At 41.7% G+C, this 22262-nt stretch overlaps 1 protein-coding gene across 11 annotated transcripts in view; it reads left to right on the top strand.

Moving 5' to 3' along the window:
• The window catches only part of LOC121599274 (heterogeneous nuclear ribonucleoprotein L), a 173914-nt gene extending 165558 nt beyond the window's left edge, over positions 1-8356 (top strand). For all 11 annotated transcript variants that reach the window (XM_041926966.1, XM_041926969.1, XM_041926964.1 and 8 more), the window contains 4 exons: positions 3845-3969; positions 4043-4193; positions 4267-4471; positions 4559-8356. In XM_041926966.1, coding sequence (XP_041782900.1) covers positions 3845-3969; positions 4043-4193; positions 4267-4471; positions 4559-4713 — 636 coding nt within the window. In that variant the 3' untranslated portion in view covers positions 4714-8356. The remainder of the gene's footprint in view (positions 1-3844; positions 3970-4042; positions 4194-4266; positions 4472-4558) is intronic.
• The last annotated feature ends 13906 nt before the right edge of the window (positions 8357-22262 follow it).

The following is a 22262-nucleotide window of genomic DNA, read 5'->3' as shown; positions in this document are numbered from 1 at the left end:
CTCATAAGGCTTCCCAACATATTGCCCCATTCAATACGCAACCTCGCCCCCGACCCTTCCATCTATTCCAGGCAACAGCTATTCTCTACGCGTACCTCGGAACGTGTTGAACGTGGTTTCGAGTTTGTAAAAGTATTAGCTTTTGAAGTACTAACGATGATGCTCGTACGTAAAAAAAATACACCCTTCAACCGAATGCTCCGATGCGATGCAATTGCAACAGAATGAAGGAAACGTGTTGCAAGAATTAAATCAGACAACGAACGAACGATTCATCAAAACGAGTCGCCCTACTGCTGGGGGGTTGCGTTTTGTGTTGCTTGCCCGCTGTCTCTTCAATTCCCATTTTATGCATTGCAATTTCGGTTTTGGGGAAGGAACCGGTTGTTTGCGAAACGCAAAAATACAATTTCCATTGCTGCCACGGAAGAGACGGAATATAGATTGAATAACTAAACAAATTCCAATTGGAAGAGATAACCAAGGGAGGAAAACAGAGACGAAGATGCTATGCATTAGATTCGGAAAATTCATTTGCAACTGTCATGTGAGAGGAAGAGACAGTCCAACCGAGAAGAAGAAAAAACACTCCATAAATTGGAATAGAACACTTTCGTGGGGGAGGAAAAATGGCGCGTATTTTGAGTGAAAGAAAATTGGTGGAAAAAATATGTCTTCTGTCACTGCAAGCTGCTGGGCTTTTTTGTGTGTTGTGCGTTCCGATTGCTTGCGAAAGAATTGCATTTTGTTTGCCTTCACTATTTGCAACTGTCTACCTTGGGCGACAGCAAGATGGCGATGATGCTGTTGATGAACCGTAATAGGAAAAAGCGTGCTCTCTCAGCTGTGCATTTCGGTTTTGTGTCCACCGGCGACAAACATTCTGCAGCATAAGCCACCGATAAAAATGCCTTCCTACCACGGTGCAGAGCTAGCAATATTGCGCTTGAAATTAACGGACGGTTTGTAAAAAAAATATGACTCCGAAAAGTGGACATTTTGCCTCTTTCCCTGCCGAAAAAATGCTGTCAATATGCCGCACGATAATACCGCAACAGATGGTGATCGTAAAAATTGAACGAACGGCGGCAATACCATTCGCCGTGCTCGGTTTCGGTGCTAACTTTAAGTGGGCGAGGGAGAAAAAAGCTCTTAAAATACGAAACACCTACGAACACGCAAAGCAGGGGGGAAAAATAGCGTACGTTAAGCGAGGAAAATGGCACTTGCTTTGTTGAATGAAAATCTCTGTCTGTGAAAAGCCGAGGGGGTGAAGCGAGAAGCTGGAACGAATTTAGGAAGTCGAACAACGGAAGCTAAGGAAATAAAAACACACACAGCCGTAGAAACCCGATGCACCAGCGGAACAACGCGTTACGCTTCCTTTCCATCCTGTGAGAATAACTGCCATTCCCGGGTTTTTTCGACTATAAAATCGATCCTGGTGGGGTGCGTAGTGCTCCCAAAAAAAAAAAACCCACACCAGCTGACGCAGATATATTCACATCCGGAAAAACGGAAGTGGAAACAAAAGAAACTCCGCTCCGTACGCTAGCTGAATAACGAAACGATATGACACGCCGCTCACGTGTAATATTTTCGAAACGATCGCTGAGTGGATTGAGTGTCGATTGAAATCGGCATTTTCAAATTCTGCTGTGGTGCAGCAATCCAATCTTAATCCAAGTGGGAATTTCCTTGGAAAAAGCTCCAACTGCTAACTGCGCGTCATTGGAGTTGGAAGTTTTGCACGTATATGACTACATTAAGCTGAGCTCTACAGTACGTTAGTGTGATGGAGTGGAGTGTGATGAAGATAAGCTTACAGACAAAAGAAATCACCACGACCACGGTGGCACGACGGATGTGGATTAGATCGTCTTGATCGATGGATCAATTTAGAAGCTTAATGCTCTTTATTTTTTCGGGAATAAAAGGCTACAAAAAGGCTCCTCCGAGCGCGGATGGCTTCCGTGTCATCTATGCTATCCATCACACGAACCAGTGCAGCTTTATGAACAATGAACAGCCAGCTTGATGCGATGGAGGTGGCAACACAGTACATCATTCTTCTCCAAGAGTTACTGTAACGAGCGGTAACAAATCAAACGCACAAAAATCGATGCACACAACGTTCGCGAGATTTGAATAAAAAACGCATTTTTTCCTCTTCCCCTCTGACAGCTCTGTACGCGCATATGCGTACCAGTTGTATGGCTGGTGGGAAATGCCATGCTTCGTGCGATACCTAAACACACGACCATTACACACCCGTTCGGTTCGGGCGGCGTATCATTTCAATCACAATGATTTATGCCCCTGTGGGGCACTCTTTCGCACTTCCTGTCTGAGCAAAACATCAACTGGGAATAGAAGACCCACCATCTGGGTCAGGTTAGAAACAATAAGAAACAACATTTACCAAAAAAAAACAGCAACCCAATGCACACACAACCATACGCTTGGTGCACGAATAACAGGTCCCTTGTGATGGTGGCACGGTGATACGGCAGCGTGAAGGCATTCTTGTAACAGCTCCCTTCGAATCGGTGATGGACGCACACTACTCTCCGCAATGGAATGGCGGGGGGGAGGGGGACAATGAACGGGACAACGAAAACGGTTCTAAAAGCAGTCCCCAACGCTCAGGAAAGCCGACACCATCAAGCGGAAAATGGGAGTTTGAAAATAGCCCCCGACGACAACAACCGACAGCAGTCGGATGGGAAGCCCGACCCGATATCGCTACCCGAGTTAGATTGGACCCGTCACTCCCAACCCGTTAGAGGAGTCAATTCGCTGGGCGGAGGCACGGGCAAAGGGGTAGAATAATTAATTTCAATTCCCCCCTTCACGCCTCCCCCCGGGGTACGATCACGATCTCTCTCTGCTAATGGTGACGGCCCAGCCGGTCAAACACATTCCGCTCTCTGGCCGGTACGGTACGGACGGGTCCTGACGAGACAGGCGAAGGAATTCTATTTTGTTGTTCCGTTGTTATTTTCTGGGAAATGCCGACCACTTTTTCTGTTGCTGATGTGTACACCTTTCGGTTTCACTGTTCATTTCGCGCATGAGCGCGCCCCCCCGACGGACACTTGGACGCGGAGCACAGTAACGCACTGGCGAGCGATGGGGATTTCGGACTTTCGGGAAGGTTGCTTGAAGTCACGCCAATGCGTTGCTGTGCCAAAGGATGAGCTGCAGGGGCCAAATGTTTCATTCGTGGCTAATTGCACTAAATGAGCCTTTTAGTTGACTAATTCAAGGTTGACTTGTAAGGTGAAATCTACTCGGGGAGAAGTTATGTCTAGATAGAGAGCGGGCATCGTTTGGTGCCGTGACCAGGATACCATTGGAATATTCAGTCGTAAAAGAAATTATGTGTGTTTTTTTAAATACTTTTTTATTAGCGTAATTCAATGTTGTTAGACATAACAATGGCATTAAACACCTTCAACAACTCCCACGATTCAATGTGGATTTCAATTTGCATCCATCAACGCCCAGACGATTTTCTCGTTTGCATTGCGGCTACGCTTTATTAGATTCATTATGCCACAGCGAGTTGCTACACCTTGCCAATAATGGATTGCTAATTGATACACATTATATGAACACTATTTGTGCAGCGGCGAGCGTGTGTGTGTGTGAGTAAGCTCTCGAGCGAACATTACACTGGCGAGTAAATGAAGCGAAAATTGTGAACGTGCTGGCACATCGACATTTTCCGTAATAGATTCAAATATTGATTTAATGAATGTTAAATTCTAATATGCAAATACTCTCCCGCTTATTGCAATAGCTAAGCTCCATGTTGTATGCTCTTTCCTCCCCCGCGCAGATAAAGTTCCTGAAGACAAAGGAAGGCACCGCCATGGTCCAGATGGGTGACGCCATCGCAGTCGAACGTTGCGTCCAGCACCTGAACAACATTCCAATCGGAAATGATGGCAAAATTCAGATCGCGTAAGTGCTTCAGCCGTGTTTCGTTTAGGTTTCCAATACTGACACACTCCCGTTCTTCTTGCAAACCGTTTAGATTTTCCAAGCAAAACTTTTTGTCCGAGGTCACAAACCCTTACACCCTGCCGGACCATACGCCCAGCTTCAAGGAATATACTGGCTCGAAGAACAACCGCTTCCTGTCGCTGACCCAGGCCAGCAAGAACCGCATCCAGCCGCCAAGCAAGGTAAGCTGCTGATGCGGATGCGGAAGAATCCTTGCTTAAGGCATTACAATGATCCTCCTTTCCCTTTGCACAGATTCTTCATTTCTTCAACACACCGCCTGGGCTGACCGACGAGCAGCTGATTGCGGCATTCGGCAGCAACGATTGCCACCCGTCGCAAGTGCGCATGTTCCCGCTGAAATCGGAGCGCTCCTCGTCCGGGCTGGTCGAGTTCCCGAGCGTCGCCCTTGCCGTCCAGGCGATCATGAAGTGCAACCACACCGCCATCGATCACAAAGGTAACGGCAGCTTGCCTGCGCAGAGTGGCCTCCCGCTCTGCGATCAAAACGCTCATCTTTCTAACGCTCATCTTTGCGATCTTTTAGGCACAAAGTTCCCGTTCATCATGAAGCTCTGCTTCTCGTCCTCGAAAACGATGAACGGCGCGTGGAACAACGAAAACATCGAGAACATGAAGCAGGCCGGCTCGGTCGTGCAGACGTCGCCCGGTGCCGAGGACGAACCGATGCAGGCCCGATAAATCGATCGTTCATCACATGCCGCCGTCGCCGCTGCTCCCCAAGACCGTTGCTTTGTGCGCGAAATGCTGCGATTCCGGTGCGAGGCGCAACCGCAGGGCTTCGGGGCAGGTTCATCCCTGTGTAATGTGTGTATGAGTGTTAGATGTGATGCTTATAGAGATGAGGTGGCGTAATAGAAGAAGAAATGCGATATTAATACCGATACCCCGTATGATCGGCCGTTTCATCCTCCGGCCAAGCGAGCCAGCGAGGGGCAGGGAAAGCTCATCAACTATCGTAAAACAACCACCGTGTTTTCTTTTTTTCTTTTTCTTCTTTGTTGTTGTCCTGTGTCCGATCCGGCATATTCATTCACCTTCCATAATGATGAAGCATCGCTGCTCGTTTGTGGGCAGCACGCGTTCTCGCGTTCGTGAGTGGCAGCAACGCTCACGACTCCTCGTCTATCCATATTGCGCTACAAGTAGTGTGTTAAGCTAGAGCTACGTGAACTCAAGCAGCCGTAAAAACCAGAAACGTTTACATTAGAGATATGCTGTAGATGAGCAAAGGCTTGGAAGAAAGAGGGGGAGAGAATGAAAAGCGAAAAGCGCCACTATCCGCGCTCTCCGTTTTGTGATGTGTGTGTGTGTGTTCGTGTGTGCGCACGCACACTCGCGGGGTTTGTTTTTTCGTCCAGCCTATAATAAGATACAGTATATATGTGTGTGTGTATTGTACGGTTAGAAGTTTATTTTTTTATGTTATTAGCCAACGGAAGCAAAGAAAAACACTACATGGGAAGGAGGCAGTGAACGCGCGAAACGAAAGTAAACCACCGGAAGATGATAGTGAAGATACTGTAGTGTTGATGGCTGAAACCCCGATTCCCCCAATTCAAACCCACAAAAACGAAACTGCCTGCGGTTCGTTGTGTCCGTTTTCTTTAATTGCTTTACAATCGCAAACCCCCCTCACATCATCGTGCAACAATCGTCACAATCAACTAGAAAAGAAAAGACTCTAGGAGCTGTTGACGTTCGGAGAAGGAAAGGCAGGAAACAGGAAAGGAGGATAGGAGAACGACAGCAAACGAAGAAGCGTTACTGAAACCGGTCGGCAAACAGATCCCCCGCGCGCATGAATCAAGAAAGCTTTGAAACCAAAAAAGGAGAACAGTGAGAGGAGGAAACATTGCAAAAGAGAACAAAAAGATAACAAACAAACAAAAAGGTAACTTTGCGAACTGGCCAGGGCAGGGCGGTGGTGCAGCAGCTAAGTGTGCATCGCCGTGTGTTCGATTTTTAGACAATTAAGAAAGCAGAAGTAACCTTAACTAAACTACCAGAACGACTACTGTTCTTCTGTCCTTGTTATCTATCTATCCCCAGATTGTTGTTTTCGTTTCGATGATTCCTTTTTTTTCGCAATCTTCAAATAATTTTCTTCCCGTTTGTTATTATCATCAATTGCTTCTTCTTTTTTCACATTCGTTCTTCTTAAATTTCTTCCTCCATGAGCCCTTAGATACTTTGATACAACCAACAAGAGAAAAGACATTATTTATTGTTTACTAATTTAGAGGAAAAATTGCACAGCATTCGGGAGAATACTAGGCAGGGAAGGGTCAAGAGTGTGCAGTGGAAGAATCGAGATGAAGATTGCTACAAACAAATCGTCTAATTCAGAGGGCAACAAAAACCACAGCTAGTATGAAGGATAGTAACAATTGTAATGTGCAATCTGCTGCTGCTGCTCTCACTCTCTATACATCAATCTTCAGCTTCTCCTCTGTGTGTCCTTCCCTCTCTTTCTCTCTCCCGAATGCGCGCTTGTTTGTGATGAACGGTACGCATGTGGAATGGTCGTAGTCCTCTTGATTAATGACACGGCCACGAGTATGAACGCGAAGATGCACTGCCGCCAGCAAGGTGTGTGTGTGCATGTCTGTGTGCTAATAATGGATGTGTGGGTGTGTGTGCGCGCGTGTGTGCCCTGTGTATACGTTAGCCAGTGTTGCTAACAGAACCCGTGTGCACGCATGTAGAATGTATTCGATTTGTTTGTCTTTAGTTGATCCGTGGCTCTCGGTAGCTTGTCTTTCGTTTCAGAGTTTAAGGCAAGATTTCGCTGGTACGAGAAGCTCACATAAGCAGTAGTTAAAGAAAAGGGATGAATTTCGATCGAGGAAAATAAGCTTAAGAATGGCATGAATGTGAGAAACACATGAACAAAAGCAGAAACTATATGATATTGTAAGCGCCACATATCCAGATGGCGATGATGCGCACGAACGAAACAACACGCAAATGGGTTTAGGGTCGAAATTGCGTTCGATGAAGCGGTGAACACTTGAACACATCCAACACAACAACAAAATAACACGCATCTACACTCTCTCTCTCTCTCTCACACACACACACGCACACTCCGTTTGTAATTCGTTAGAAGAAGGTAATCGAATTCGTTTCGCACTTTCTGTAACCTTTTTTGTTTCATGTCAGCAGCATATTGGCACCAACGCTCAATCATCATCCGTTGTACAATCGCAACCGAACAACCATTCAATTACTGCTACAAAGCACGCGGCGGGATGTGGCGTAAGCCAAGCAGACACAAAATTTACTAATCTAAGCGCCTAAGTATATGATTTAGAAACGGTTAAGTAATTACAGTTGTGTCCTTAGTTTTTACATACGAGCTACAACAAACAAATAATCAAACACACACACATAAACCTACCCCTTTCCATTACTCTCACACAACTTTCGCAGCAAGAAACACCTACAAACTCGCACACCCGCCAACGCTACTCTGGCCTGCACAATGGAGGCTAAAAAAGAAAACAAAGCGGGCACACGCAATACACTTTATTACACCACAGCATTACACCACAATATACACCACCAATATAAACAAAACAAAACCACTATACACACACACCGCACCGAAGAAAACACCTGTTGAAATCGTCGCCGTCGTTTCGAAGACATTTGCCGTAAACAACCGGGGAACCGGAAGTAGGGAAAAACATGGAACAAGTGGTACGAAAAACTGTTTGAAGTTTTAGCGTGTTTTCCTGTAAATCATTGTCTTTATATCATATTATCGTCATCGTTGTTTTCTTCTTTTCTCTTCGTTTTGTTTCCCTTTTCTACTTGATCTTGTCGTTTACCTAGGCACTTATGTTACTAGCATCATCATTAGAGAACATTTCGATGTGTAAGACGTTTTGTTAGAGCTTTTTTTATTACTATTTTTATTATTATTCTTAACTATAATTAATGTTTAGCTTTTAGTACTTTCGTCTAGGTTTTTAGTGCTTAGTGCAGCAAAATCTGGTTATGAGTTTTCGTTTTTTTCTGTTTTGAAGGAAAAAGTGCAAACAAACAACATGAGCAAAACAAACAAAAGGCAAAACACAAAAACAAAACCTGCAGTAAATCAACAGCAAATCCGTTGATATGTGTGCAATCTAAGAGAGTCTTTGAGCCCTTTTTTCTCTAAAAGTGTTCAAGTGTCTGTGTATTAGTGTAGCGGTTCTGTTTAGAATGTTTTGTTTTCTCTTTTTGTTTGGAGTTTTAAGAATTGAGCATCTCGTTTTTTTGTTTCGTAGTTTTTTTTTCTTATTGTTTCAATAAAGAAGAATAGATTGAAATTCAACTGGAAAACCTGTGTGCCCGGTGGAAGGAAAATAATATGTATCGGGTCGTTCACCGAGCCAAATTGAATAGTGCGAGAGGGGCAAAGGAGCAAATGGAAACGCTTCTAGGCACCGTCTTGAAAGAACAAAACCTCGACCGCAGTAAATCATCCCGCTTTTCATTTGTTTACTTTTGTTTTGGTCTTCTTTTGGTTTTATTTTTCCTGTATTTTCCCTTTCTTCAGAATCTACATATCCTAGCGAAACGTTACTATCAGCAACAATTTTGGGTGCGTAGAGGACAGAGCGCACTTCGTCGCGTTCACGCGTCGAGCGCACGGCAAAAAGCAAAACACTTCTCCCGAACCATATTTGGACGAATCTTTAGGAAGACAACCGTTTGAGGACTTCTTGCGAGAGATGCGAAACAGACAGATCCCGTGGAAGAATTATACACATACTTATATTTACACAGTAAAGATGGCCGACAAGAAGGAAGTGTGTCCTTTTGTGGAGCCATTTTTCGAAATGGCGGAAAAGGAACTATGTCTAGTCGAAAAACGATCTAAAAAGACACAGAGAAGTGCGCGTGTGTGTGTATGAAACAAATAATCAATAATAATAATAATAATAATGTATATGGTGGTCCAATGTTGAAATAATATCATTTTACAGCTAACAAGAAATAGAAGAAACCAACTATGTTTAACCAAGCAAAATGGGGAGGAAAAAAAAGAAACCAACCCCCGAGAAAAACGAATATAAAGAGACAATTAGGGCAAGATAAAGAAAGAGAGCAAGAGAAAAACGAAACACTTCACGCGACTAGGAGCCTCATTTATTTACCCCCCAATTTTAGCAGAAAGATTTTAGAGAACAGACCGAAGCGCAATGATGTGTGTGTGTGTGTCTGCTGCGTGTAGTGTACGTACGCCCGCTAATAGAATGAACCCACCTAGAGGAAAGGTCTGGATAGAAACGGAAGTGAAGAGTAGGCAATCATCTAAACAATGGCGTAAATAGTTTCCATTTATTTTTCCAGTACATTACCACCAGCCCGAACCACTGTTACGACTGCTTTTTTGCTCCACTTAGGCAGAAACAATCAAGTTACTCAAGAAGAAGAAGAAGAAGATAATGCCAGCAGTATCAATCAGTCCCCGTTTTTAACAAAACCGAACGATTTAAAGACAATTAAAGGTTAGCTCTATGATTAAATTAGAATCATTTTTCCCACTATCAGGCTGTGGAAGCGAGAGTACGTGTGTGTGTGTGTGTTTATGGTTGGGTGTTTCTTGTTGTTTTAAGTACTGTACGGGGCACTTCGCAAGAGTGCTACCGAGGGGGGGGGGACGTCTATGTAATGTGCAATCAATAAGAATTGTTATCGGCTTTAGGTTTTTAAAATCATTTTAGAGAAAGACCCCCGAACGCAATCTGTTACAAAGCTGTTGTTAAGTAAGGCAAAACTGAATAGTATCTTCTTTTTTTTAATCCCACTCCTTTCCCTTTCCTTTTCAACAATTTCTTCTCTCTTTGAAAAGAAAACTGCAAAAGCAATCGAACGAACACAATTACTTCTCGATCTACCTACACCCTTCGGAAGGCATAAGTAGGTTTGTTTTTGCTCAATCATACAGAACTGAAGCCTGCAGCAAGGGGGGCGGGTGATCGAGTTGTGCATCGTTTGTTTCCTATTTCATCTCTTCTAAGTAGCCAATCGTTTCAAGCTGTGCAATAATTACATGTTGTTTCTGGCGCCGAGACACGCTACAATCAGTTAGTCGCGTTTTCTATTTATTACCTTACCTTACCTTACCTTTAGCTTCATAAGTAGACTAATTTCCAACGATGCCAGCGTGATCCGAGGTGCGAGGGCGCTGTACCACGAGGCACAGAGAGCGTGTTTGTTGACGCTCCGAGAGAAGAAAAGAAAACCTATTCCCACCTTTAATATATATACACAGCAAGCAAAACGGAACAGAAACAGAACAAAAATGAAGCTCTCCTCTTAAAGAGATCGTGCTACTTACTGAACTATTACTAAAAACACAAAGCAAGGAGAGAAATCCCATCCTGTAGGTTGCATAAAGCGGAACTAAGATAATGGGTGAAAACGAAGAGGGGAAGGTGTGCATAAGGGCGCATTTTATTTAAACGACATACAACGGCACCCGTTGTGTGAGGCAATTTACGACAATATTTAATGGTTGCGAAAAAAAAGGAAAAAAGAGTGCTCGATCGTCTACGATCGATGGGTGCGGAAGCTAGACCGATGAGTGTGAAAGATGGTTGCGCGCGCGTGTGTGTGTGTGTGTGTGTTTATGGTGCGAACGAATTGAACATATCGATATCGGCGCAGGAGATTAGGGTGAGTGGATCTGTGAGTGTGTAATCTTTCGTTTCGTGTCTTACTTGTTAAGCTGAACAACATTAGTATGGCTATGATGAATCGGTTTTTGTTTCGTTCCGTTCGCGTTTGTTACGAATCTTTCTGTTCGGATGTGTATGGAACCGAGACACGAAAAAAAAGCTCGAATTAAGGAAAATTAGCAGCTCCGCTTGAGAAAACCGCGGTGGATGGTAGTGTATTGGATAGTTCGTTTAGTGCTCAGCTGACCCTTTTTCGGGAAGGGAATATAGATATTGGTTCCGTGACATTTCTCAACACATTAACATTTGAAAAGAAAGCATCCAAGTCAAATTAAACGCGCCTCCAGCGATAATGGTCTTTGACATAGCGAAGACGAACAAATGGAGCGTGAACAACCCATTAAATATTGAGTAAAAGCATAAAAGTATAAAAAGAAAAACCTAATGAACACAACTAAAATGTGTGTGTGTGTTTATGAAAAGAAGGAAAAGAAGAGAAAAATCACAACTTACAAACACACACACACATAAATAGAGAGAGAGAGGGAAATAATTGATATACTAAATAGCATTATTGTATCTTAAGAAAGCAAAAGAAAAACTTAAGACAAATTCTAAGCAAAAGTAGGCTAAATGTTAGTACTAAAATGTAAAAGAGAGATAAAGAAACTCGTGCAAACAAAAAAAGAAACAAAACAAAAAACAAAGTATGAAAGTAAAAGGGAAGAAAGCAAGCAGGTGTGTGCAATGATATTGGATAAAGTGTCTGAAAAAAAGCAGAACAAGACCAATGAAGGAAACAAAACAAATCTTGGATGAACAGCAAAAACGCCAAACCGAGACAAATGGAGACAAAAATGGAAGGAGAAAATCAAAGGACAATTTACGCACCACCACCCCACTGGACATGATGGCCTCCTCTATCCCTATATACACATGCAAAGCAAACAAAGCAAAAGCCCAACTGTGTGGTCCAATCGAGGGCCTCCAACACTGTAGGCGGGGAGCACACAGTGTTGTTCCGAATCTGTTTTCTCTCTACCGCGGCTCGCGGCTCCCGGGAAACCGGAGACCGATCTGCTGCGGAACGCGCACAGTCGATGTAAAGGCAAGTGTCAATTATATTTCTCTACCAAAATAACAGCAACAAAAAACGAACTAAATGCAACATCTTCATACACACTTCAGCGCAGACACGGACACAAACATACACAGAAGCAAATAAAAAAAAAACAACAAATGTATGTGCCTACCCGGAACGGAACTCAAACTTTTCAAGCACTCGAAACACACAAACTTTCACACAAACGCAGGCAAAACTGGAAAAAGGACAAGACAGAAAAGTCAGGTAAAAACCTGCAAAACAATTTGCCTAATTTAAATTAAACCACTTCCAAAAGCAAAAAAATGATAAACTCCCCACACATTCGCTAATTGCAAACACAAATTGAAGAGAATAGAGAGAATGACGTGCCAAAGGAAAGGAGAAAACTGCAACTGTAGTAAAGAAAGAGAGAGAGAAGGCGAAAAAAATCGCAAAAGAATCGCAACATGTTGAAGGCTAGACGGCTTCTTCAGACACGACAAGATTAGCTAATTTTAATAGGAAAAGGTAACTGAAGGTGAAGGCTACAAAATGGGCAAGAAACAATGGAGGATAGCAAATTTTTAGCAAACTTGTTGTAAGCGTGAAAGTGCGTGAGTAGTGTGTGTGTATGTAGTGGCCCACATGAAAATGGCGCCCACAGTGAGAAGGCTAGTTTTTTGTGTGCGTTGGTTTACCTTTTTCCTTTCAATAATTAATTCATTTCTTTCCGGCTGTATGGTAAACTACTACAGGAGAGAAAAAAGCTGGATCACATAAACACAACGAAATCAACCGTTTCCGTTCCATCGCATCCAATCGCGATCCTGTCGGCAGGATGATGATCCCTTTTCCTATATTATTTAAACCCGGAAATGTTGACTTTAAACTGGAAAAGATTGTGCTTTAGCGTTAAAACAAACTCGAGTGGAAAATGGAGGGAAGAAATCGAAAAAGCACCACCGCTTGCTTTAAATGATGACAGCTGTCAAATTTGCACATACCAGCTTTGACAGCTCAGTTTTGACGCGGGGATGTTGTTATTATGTATTTATTAGTATCATTATCATTATCTATGTCATTGTCAGCCGGTTTGACAAGCAGCCATTGAAACATCGAAAACAAGAAGGGAAAAGGAAAGACAGTAACAGTAACAACAACACGCGACACATTTACAGTCTGCACACTTACAGAAGGACACACAACACGCACACACACACATACACAGATGGAGAAAGACGTGGAACTAAAAGGGCAGCAAAACACTTTTGGTAGTTGTATGTGCCAAGAGAATGGCAAGTGGGAGAATGCAAATGGAAGCAAAGGAGCAAAACTAACAGAAGAAAAGAGGCAAAGGCAAACAAAACACGTAAACGTAAGATAAAGTAAAATAAAATATCTGACCTAAGAGAAACAAATAAATCTAGAACAAAACATATCGTTTGCGAGCATAAATACTCTTTATCTCTTCTCTCCTGGTGCACGACCGTACACACACCCACACACACGTGTGTGTGTGTGTGTGTGTGTGTGTGTGTGTGTGTGTGCGTTAGTGAGGGGAAAAAACGGTGGAAAAAAAAACAAATAACGGTGCTCACCACTTCAACTACTGCTGCTGTCTACTACTACTACTACCACCACCACCACCACCAATTCACCAACACCATCAGTCTACCACCATTATCATTACTACTATCACTAAAAACTATTACTACTACTACTACTATCGCTGCTACAGCTGCAACAAAAAGCGCGTAGGCAAACACTTATACATACATGCATACAATACATACAATACATACAATACATACATACAAAAAAACATATGAAAATACATTAACTACATAACATAACAATGCATACATGCGTACAAAGGAGAGACGTACGTTACATATTTAGGGTGAAAGGAATAAATGGTCTAAATTGTAGAGAAAATACCATAAAAAATAAGTACACACATTATTTCAGCGATGAAACTGTGTCGAAAGAGACAAAGAGAGAGAGAGAAAGCAAAAGAAGGAGAGAAAAGCTCTGCTTTCTCTCTCTCCTTCCTGCTCTCCACTCCACTGTCCCTGTATGTTTCACCGGGTTAATAGTGGTTAATAGTGCATAAATGTTACACACTTACACTTAAACTTACACTCTTACACCTACCTACACGCGCCATCATCATCGCCGCTCTTTCATCACCCGTTACATGTGCAAAACAAAGGAAAGCAAAACATAAACACACAAACATGGGGTAGGAAAGACGGGAATGGATGTAATACACACTTATAACAAAAGCTAAAAGAAGGCAACAAAGAGGTAGCAAAACCAATAGCAATTGTAGTAGCTATAAAACACACACACACAAAGCAGAATGAAAGGTATAATTTGAAAATGGCTAGTAGAACATGGCAAGTGAGAGAGAGAGAAGTAAAAATTCACAGCAGCGCCCCGGTGCGGTGTAAAACGTAACCGAGTAGAGTAGAGAGTAAACACACTCACACACGATGAAGCGATGGTGATGGTGGCCAACAAAGAGAGCAAAAACATACAACTCTTTGTCTCGTTTCTGCCGCCGGCGCTACCCCAAAAGAAAAGAAATACAGTTCAAGTACTGTAGTAGTAATACAACAATAATACTCCCCTCCGCAGAAGTAATCGAAACCAGTAGTAGTCTGTCAGTTTGCAAAACCTAACACAAACCGAAGTGGGGTTTAGTTCCAAAAACACTACAACACGTACACAGCATCAGCAAACACATAAACACAACACTAAATAACAAAACGATTAATCGCATAAAGCGTGTACCGCCACATACACACATGAATGTTGCTGTAGAGTAGAAAGAAAGGAAAACAAAAAAAAAACTAATAACAATAGAGAGATCAATTATTAAAACAAACCAAGGTCAGGGGAGCCTGTAATGTCATATCTAAAATGATGGTGGTGATATGGGGAAAACATAGACAGCCAGATATTACATATTGACATGCACACACTTATATAAAACAACACACACTCACAAGAACACAAGCTCATAAGAAAAGGGGCTGAATGCAACACGAATGAGTTACATTTTTGTTTGTGTGCAAATGGAGCAAAACAACAACAAAAAAACAAAAGAACGATCCCATTCCACAACCACAAATCAACTAAACCAACATAAAACTCAAAACAAGCAAGCATAACATAATAACAGTCAAACAGATCAACAGAAACAACAAAACATCAGAAGAAATAAACGGGGTAGAGAAAACAAATACAAAAAAAATACAAATTGCTATTAGATTTGCTAGTAAAAACAACAACAAAAAACATATAAATTAATATATTCCCCCCTCACTCTCTCTCTCTCTCTAGCTCTCCCTTACATGTAACAAAACAAAAAGAAATACATTAATACACGCATTATACATTTAAACACTGAAGAAAAAAAAAAAAGAAAAACCATAAAAACACAAAACTAAACTTGTTTTCATTTTCTTGTTTTCTCGTTCTCGTTTCGTGTCAATTAGATTTTTCGTTTCGATGGAAGTATGTTCCATGTATCGGGACGGTTCTTATTTGTTCGATACTGTTTGAGAAATTGACCTTTTTATTTCATGTTCTTTTGTTTGTTTTAGTGATTTTATTATTCTTGTTATATTTTATTACTATGTTTTTCCTATTTACTTGTTTCTGCACACATTTTACTTATTATATTTACATTTTTCTTATTTTATTTTACTTTCTTACCCGTTACTTTTATGCAATTGTGGAAGCAACATTCCGAAACCGAGCCAAACGAGAGAGCAAACACCCACAGCCCACCAGAAACCAGTTTACACGAACAATATCACGACCATCACCACCACCACCACCACCAATACATCAACAGTCAACAGTGCGCTTTCATCACCACACAGAGCGGTTTACACGTCACGATCAACAGTCACCTGCCCGTTGTTGTCCATCCATCCTGTCCGTCTGTCCGTCTGTCCGTCTGTCTGTCTGTCTGTCTGTCTGTCTGCCTGTTTGTCCGTTCTCGTCCGTCCGTTATTTCCCCGAAAAAGGCCTTTCGTCCTTTCGTTCGTCTCACTGTACTGCGCCTTCCCAAAACGATTAATTTGCTCTATTTGCGCATTACTTTGTCCAAAGCAGTTTCCAATGCATCCTCGTCTTGCCTTGATTTTCCCATCCTTCGTATGGTTGAAGATATCTTGTAGGGTAAGTAGAATCAATTTTTATGTACCTAGACTTATGCAATCGATTATTGGATAGATAATTGTTCGTATAGATCTTTCATATTATATTTTATAATTCATGTTACATAAAAAAATATAGATATTTTGTACATATTATCCCAAAAAACGACAACTCTTTCCATTGCTCGAAGCCATTGTTCGCTGTGGTTTATAGTGAAACCCTATCATGCCAACGTAAAGTAGTCAATTTGATGTAAGGCACAACTCCAACCATTATCACAACCCGTTCTGGAACATTTGAAACGGAACTATTCGGGGGAGGGGGGCTTGTTAACTTGGTAGGAAAGTATAGTGATAGCTATACACACTAAAAGTAGAGAAGCAATTCCATAATCCTAGCATGAAACTAACTAGTGTGCGGTAGTGTGACTAGCAAATTAAAAAAAAAAAAACAAACACAAAACTTAAACAAAACCAAACCAAACAAACAAAAACCATAAACCCGGAAGCACTTGCAATATACAAAAATCTAAACCGATCGAAGACTTTGGAGACTTTCGCTGCTCCGCTTCGATCGCGTATACAGAAGGAACCCCGAACCCCGTACGCTCATCACGATCCCCTTTTCCACCATTACTATGCTGAATGTTATAGCGCACACGTACATAGAGCAGAGAGCACAGACAAATCCACCCACTCACTCGTGTAGGACTGTAAACTTGCACAACCCTAAGCACTATCATTACAGCCTGCAAGCAAATTAAACAAAACAGAAGAAAAACCCACATACACAGCTAAACCCAAATCATATACGATAAACAGCAGCAAAACGATGATGATGATGTTAAGCAGAAATCTCTACTGTCAATTATTAAAGTGTAAAACGGAACAGGTGAACAAAAGAAAAAGCCGAAATCGTAAAATACCTGTGTGTAAAAGCATATTGGAAAGTGAAAGTGAAAGTGTTAGAACGAAAAGCGAACAAACGATCGATAAACCTAAATGAGTAACTAGTTAGAGATATTAAACTAGCAGCTAAGAGATGAAAACAAAACATGAAAACGGCAAACAGATGGCAAAAGAAGATGGTGGAGGAAACAACAGAAAACGGAGCAAACCCTGTACCACAAGCCATCAAATTGAGTTTTACCTGCTGAGTTGTGTCGAAGAATAGTTCCTATTTGAAAATTGTTCACGGAAACAATTAGATTGTTGTGTATGAACCTTTGTTTTATTGTTTTTTTATCATTTGTTTCGATCGTTCTTGCGCTTGTTATAGCCCGTGGGATCTCACGGGGCTTTTACTATCCCACCTGTCTATTGCTATCGCCTGCCACGGATGTTAATGTTGATCTTACACTGTCTCGAATCTGTTTTTTAGATCTGTTTTCATACAACATGCATAAACAAACACTCATTTTATCTTTAATGAGAACTAAAACATTTCTAGAAGAAAAAACATAAAAACGGTAAAAAAAAGTTGCATCGCTGAAAAATGAAAAGGGCGAAAGCGTTAAGGACGCAAGACGTTTTTTGCGCAATGTCAGGGATCAATGTTTTAAAAATGACTGTAAACTGTATACACAACACCGTCTACCAAAAAACAAAAAAAAAACGTATCTATAATATGCGTAGAGCTAATGGAAACTATTTACTATTTTAAAATGCATGAAAAGTAACCAAAAAAAAGAACAAAACAAAAAACTAAGGGACGAAAAATGCCAAACAACCCACATGCAAGAAAACTTAAAAACGCTCTTTGTTCAGAACAATCTACGTAAGTTTATCCGCAAAAAGACACACAAAACTAGCCAATTACAAACAGAAAAAAGAGCCCAGAACAAACCATCAAAGTAACCACAGTGTCCGCACAAAATACAATCGAAATGTCAGATGTGTTATCCCAGCGCCTACTACTATGATACTAACCCTCTCCTCATGTACTCTAACCATCGTGTCGTCCATCTTTTCTGCCCGCCGTGTCTATGCTGATAACTACAACGTGTAGTGAGTTTTTAGATCGTGAATCAGAACATCTACAAACATGAAACTGGAAAACTATGTACATAAAAGGGGAGAAAAGTGAAAAAGTTACACAAATATGTACCGAATTATTTTAAATACAGTACAGTAAACCAAGCAAACAAGAAAAACCTTAATAAAAATACACACAACAAGAATGGTAAAAAGAAGTTAAAGCGCATGGCGTTGAGCTGTAGTTTCGATGAGGATAACAAAACCAATAAATGGAAACCCTTGAACATTTGCACTACAGCAATTTCTAACGTATGTTAGGCGCTTTATTCTGCTTGAAGAGCATGATGGTTCGGATGTTGGAAGAAGAGCTATATAGCTCTCTTTACAACAGCCAGAAAGCTGAAGGAAGCCAAATTTGGTTAGCTTTTATTAATTACTGTAGGTAACCTGTTAATTAAGAAAACGAGTGAGCGAAGGCAAGCAAAAAATCGCACCGATAAATGAGACCAAATATCGCCTAAAAGCACAATTTAATTCTGACGAAAAAAGGCAAACAAATGGTCGCCGTGTGCCGTGTTTGATCGTACACGAGTTGTACAAAATGCAAACTCAACAACCAACAACATTTACGCTGTAGAGCGACCACAGTTTGAACACACGACCCTCTCTCATGGGTGCGTCACATTGTAGTAGTTTATCGCATCACAATTCGCACCGAGCTGCACGATGTCAACAATTCATGTAAAGCAAGGCACTAAATCAATATAACAATAACTAGGAAAGTATGATCACCAATAAAACCAAGCAAACAAGAAGAGTAAACTAAATAAAGTACGCAAGAAAGCATCAAGGGTGATAGTAACGACAACGATGATATTTGCATTGCAAAGCTTTGGATGAACAAGCCACACAGAAGCAAAACAACAACGTATATGGTGCAGCCATATTTTCATCGAACAGCGAATAAACGGTACTCACTATGGAGGATTACAGTATAAAGTTAAGAAAAAGTAAAAGTTAAAAAATCACGCAAGAAGAAAAAACCTTAAAACCAACAAACAAACAAAAAACAATGGTAACGCAAATAAAACAATCGAAAATGTAGAAAAATATTTCAAGGGAATGGGAAGCACGGATTTGTGTTTTTTGCTGTTTTAGCAGAAATATCACAGCGCTTGCAACTGTAATATCATTCAGTAGTGAAAATTCACATCTACTTGCAAACGGCATTTTCTTTTCATCTAGTTTTCAAAGCTACCGCGACAGATTTCCACCGCCAGCTACATTTCGCACTGTGTTAATTATTTTGTCCTTCACTGTAAAGCGTTTGTCGCGCTGCATTGTCGCGCGTTGGGCATGCAACAAACGTTGTACGACACGACGGTGCTTGCTGTCGTGTTTTCGGTAATTTTCTATCAAGGCCAAACTTTATTTTTATACGTTTGTGGTCAAGTTTCGGTTGAACGATAAATTGAAATCAATTTAAAGTGATTAAAACGAAACAAAGCTGGACAAAACATGCTATCGGCAATTGAGAACGAACAGCAGTGGCTGAATTGATGAATGCATTCCTCAGTAGAAAGAGAGCAAAAGCTACAAAAACTCACTTCTCTTTTCTCAATGGTTGTCCTTGAGCTATTTATCAAACGAGTTGCATTTAACTGGTTAGAAAAGAATTGCTAGTAGATTTCAAAGCGCTCTCGAACGTCACCAGTTGGAACGGGGGATTTTTTTTCAGAAAGTCTACCCTTAACACAGACAGCACGTGCCGTTGAAGCACTTGTTTTTGCTTTTGTTTTATCACATCTATCATTAACGTTTCCTGCTCTACGAGAAGGATGGAATCGTAAATCAACCGACAATCATTTGTTTGTCTCACTTAATCGCGCCAGCTCGTAAATCCTGTTCGACAGCTTTGCGAATCGGGTTCATTAGAACACTCAAACGAACATTCCGCTGTAATTATATTGCCATAAATTATACATTTCCCCGACCGTCGTGCTTAAAAAGCTCGAATCGATCCAATCGACAATCGGATTCGTGTCGGTAAATCATCATTTTTAAATTATAAATTGCCATTTCCATAACCTATTCCTGAACAAGCGACGAATCTAATTAATCGCGTTGATAACATTTTCCAACGGGAATAGTGGAACACAGTTGAACTATTTAAAACTGGATACACCGCACGGGGTTGAGCACTTGCATGCCTACGTACGCAAAACTCCTAGGCGGATTGAAACGTGATCGCTGGCTCGTTGATGTTTGTAGGTTGGACAGAGTCTTTTTTGCATACACATTTCTAAGAAGCGAAGTCAAAAAATTCAATACACGGTACCTTTCGAATAAAAGTTGACGCAAATCGTTTGACGGTGAAGTGCAGACAAAGTCAAATTATCATCGTTGATGGAACGTGAACGTGTTTGTGGGGGGAGGAGAGTCACATTCCGTTATGCTTCTCTTACCCCGCAAGCACACCAATACACATTCAAGAGGGACACACCTCCAAAACTGTTTACCACACAACGTTTTCCAATGCAGCTGATCCAGCGTTCCAAGGTTGTGAAATTCATGAAACAACACACCACCTTTCGAACATACTCTCAAGCCCAGACACACACACACACACACTCAATGGCAGAAAATGGCGCGAATGTGTGGTTGGGAAGGGGGTTGCTGTTTTTTTATTACTTTGCACCCCACCACCAAGTCGACGCACGAGACGAGCCCACCGATGTGCTCGATAACCCGGATCCAACACCACCTGCCACGATCGCCGCGTGTCCACAGTGAGCCGCCAAGTTGTTCAACCGGTAGCGCTTGGGCGGTTGTGTGTGGTTGTAACTGGTTTAATGGACACCTTTGGTCCCTCTCGTGTGACGTCACTGCCGAGTGTTTACCTTTCCCTTCGTACATATCACTACGTGAGCGCCATTCGCGTCTATGTGTACGAGCTGTTCGTCGGTACGATCAGAGCAGCAAACGTCGGCGCGCCAATTATGACTCATAGTAGTGTGTGTGTGTGTGTGTGTGTGTGTGTGTGTGTGTGTGTGTGTTTGTGTGCATCAAAGCTTGGATTTTCAATCAAACGATGCAACGTTGCATCATGCATTTGCGGGCGAGGAATCACGAACAAGGCCAAGCAGAGTAGAGGTTAGTTTGACTCTGACTAAAAAGTTTGACTTAAAACGGTCGGAGATTCTAAGATCGACTGAGAAAAAGAAATGGTCTTGATGGCCCGCAATCGAGCAACAGTCTTTATCAGTCAATTTTATGTACAATTTACTGCAATTAATTTCATCATTTTTCACACTTTTATTACTGCTTTTTCTTTTTTTCGTTTTCATGCTTATAAGAGTATCTTAATGTTTTTAATATACTTTTCGAACTATAATCTTATTATTGTTTTCTTTCTTTGCATTATGTGTTAATATTGAAAAGTTGTTTTTATGATTTTGTTTTAAATATTGCTTTATCATATTTATCTTGTCTTTATGTCATTTTTCATTGTTCTCACTTTTTCTCCATTTTCTTATTTGATAAAAATAACATGACTTTGATAAACACACTCTGTTAATTGAACACAACAGCAGAACGCGTGCACAACCTTTCAAAAAAAAAAAACACTTCACACCCCTCATGTCGCGCAACATCCACGTTGCATCGGCCACGTGCATGCGGCAGCACGATAAATCGCGCGCGCCACTGTATTTGTCACATCCGTCAGATATGTCGTTTCGTTCGCCGTTTTATATTGGCGGCCTTCAACACCAAAACATATGCTCTGGCCCCTCATCTCCGCTTCGGCTTCGGCCAGTCGCGGACATTGGCTATGGCGGGGACGCGCCGACTCTTAAATAACCCCCCAGCCCAAAAACGGGGACGGCGAAAGGGGGAATGGTTGCAAGGGAACAGGCGGGGCTCGGTACGATTTCGCTACAATATCGTGTGTACAGCACTGTGCAGAAAAACAGCAATAGGGCGGTTGTGTGCGGGTCCAGCTGTGCTAACAGTTTGTGATAACGGGGTATTTATCTTTCGTTTGCTGTGTTGGCAAATGCATGTATAATAGCTTTACTTAGCTTGTAAGTTGAGGGTTCTTTTTCGGTTCCTAAATTTCAGTTACATTCATTGTATTTCTTCATCGCAAAAATACTTATTTTGAAGGAGTTACCTGTTAGTTTGTTAGCCATTTATTGTGACCATCCCTGTGCGCGCAACACGATACGCTGGTCGGTATCGTACCACCACCACGAACGTGCGCACCGACCTCGTCTGACTCGACGGCATGGTTGGTCTTTGCGCGAAAAAAACCCGAAC

The sequence above is a fragment of the Anopheles merus genome, chromosome 3L (genome assembly GCF_017562075.2).
Source record: "Anopheles merus strain MAF chromosome 3L, AmerM5.1, whole genome shotgun sequence".
Lineage (NCBI taxonomy): Eukaryota > Metazoa > Arthropoda > Insecta > Diptera > Culicidae > Anopheles > Anopheles merus.
This window is presented reverse-complemented; position numbering and strand designations above follow the sequence as displayed.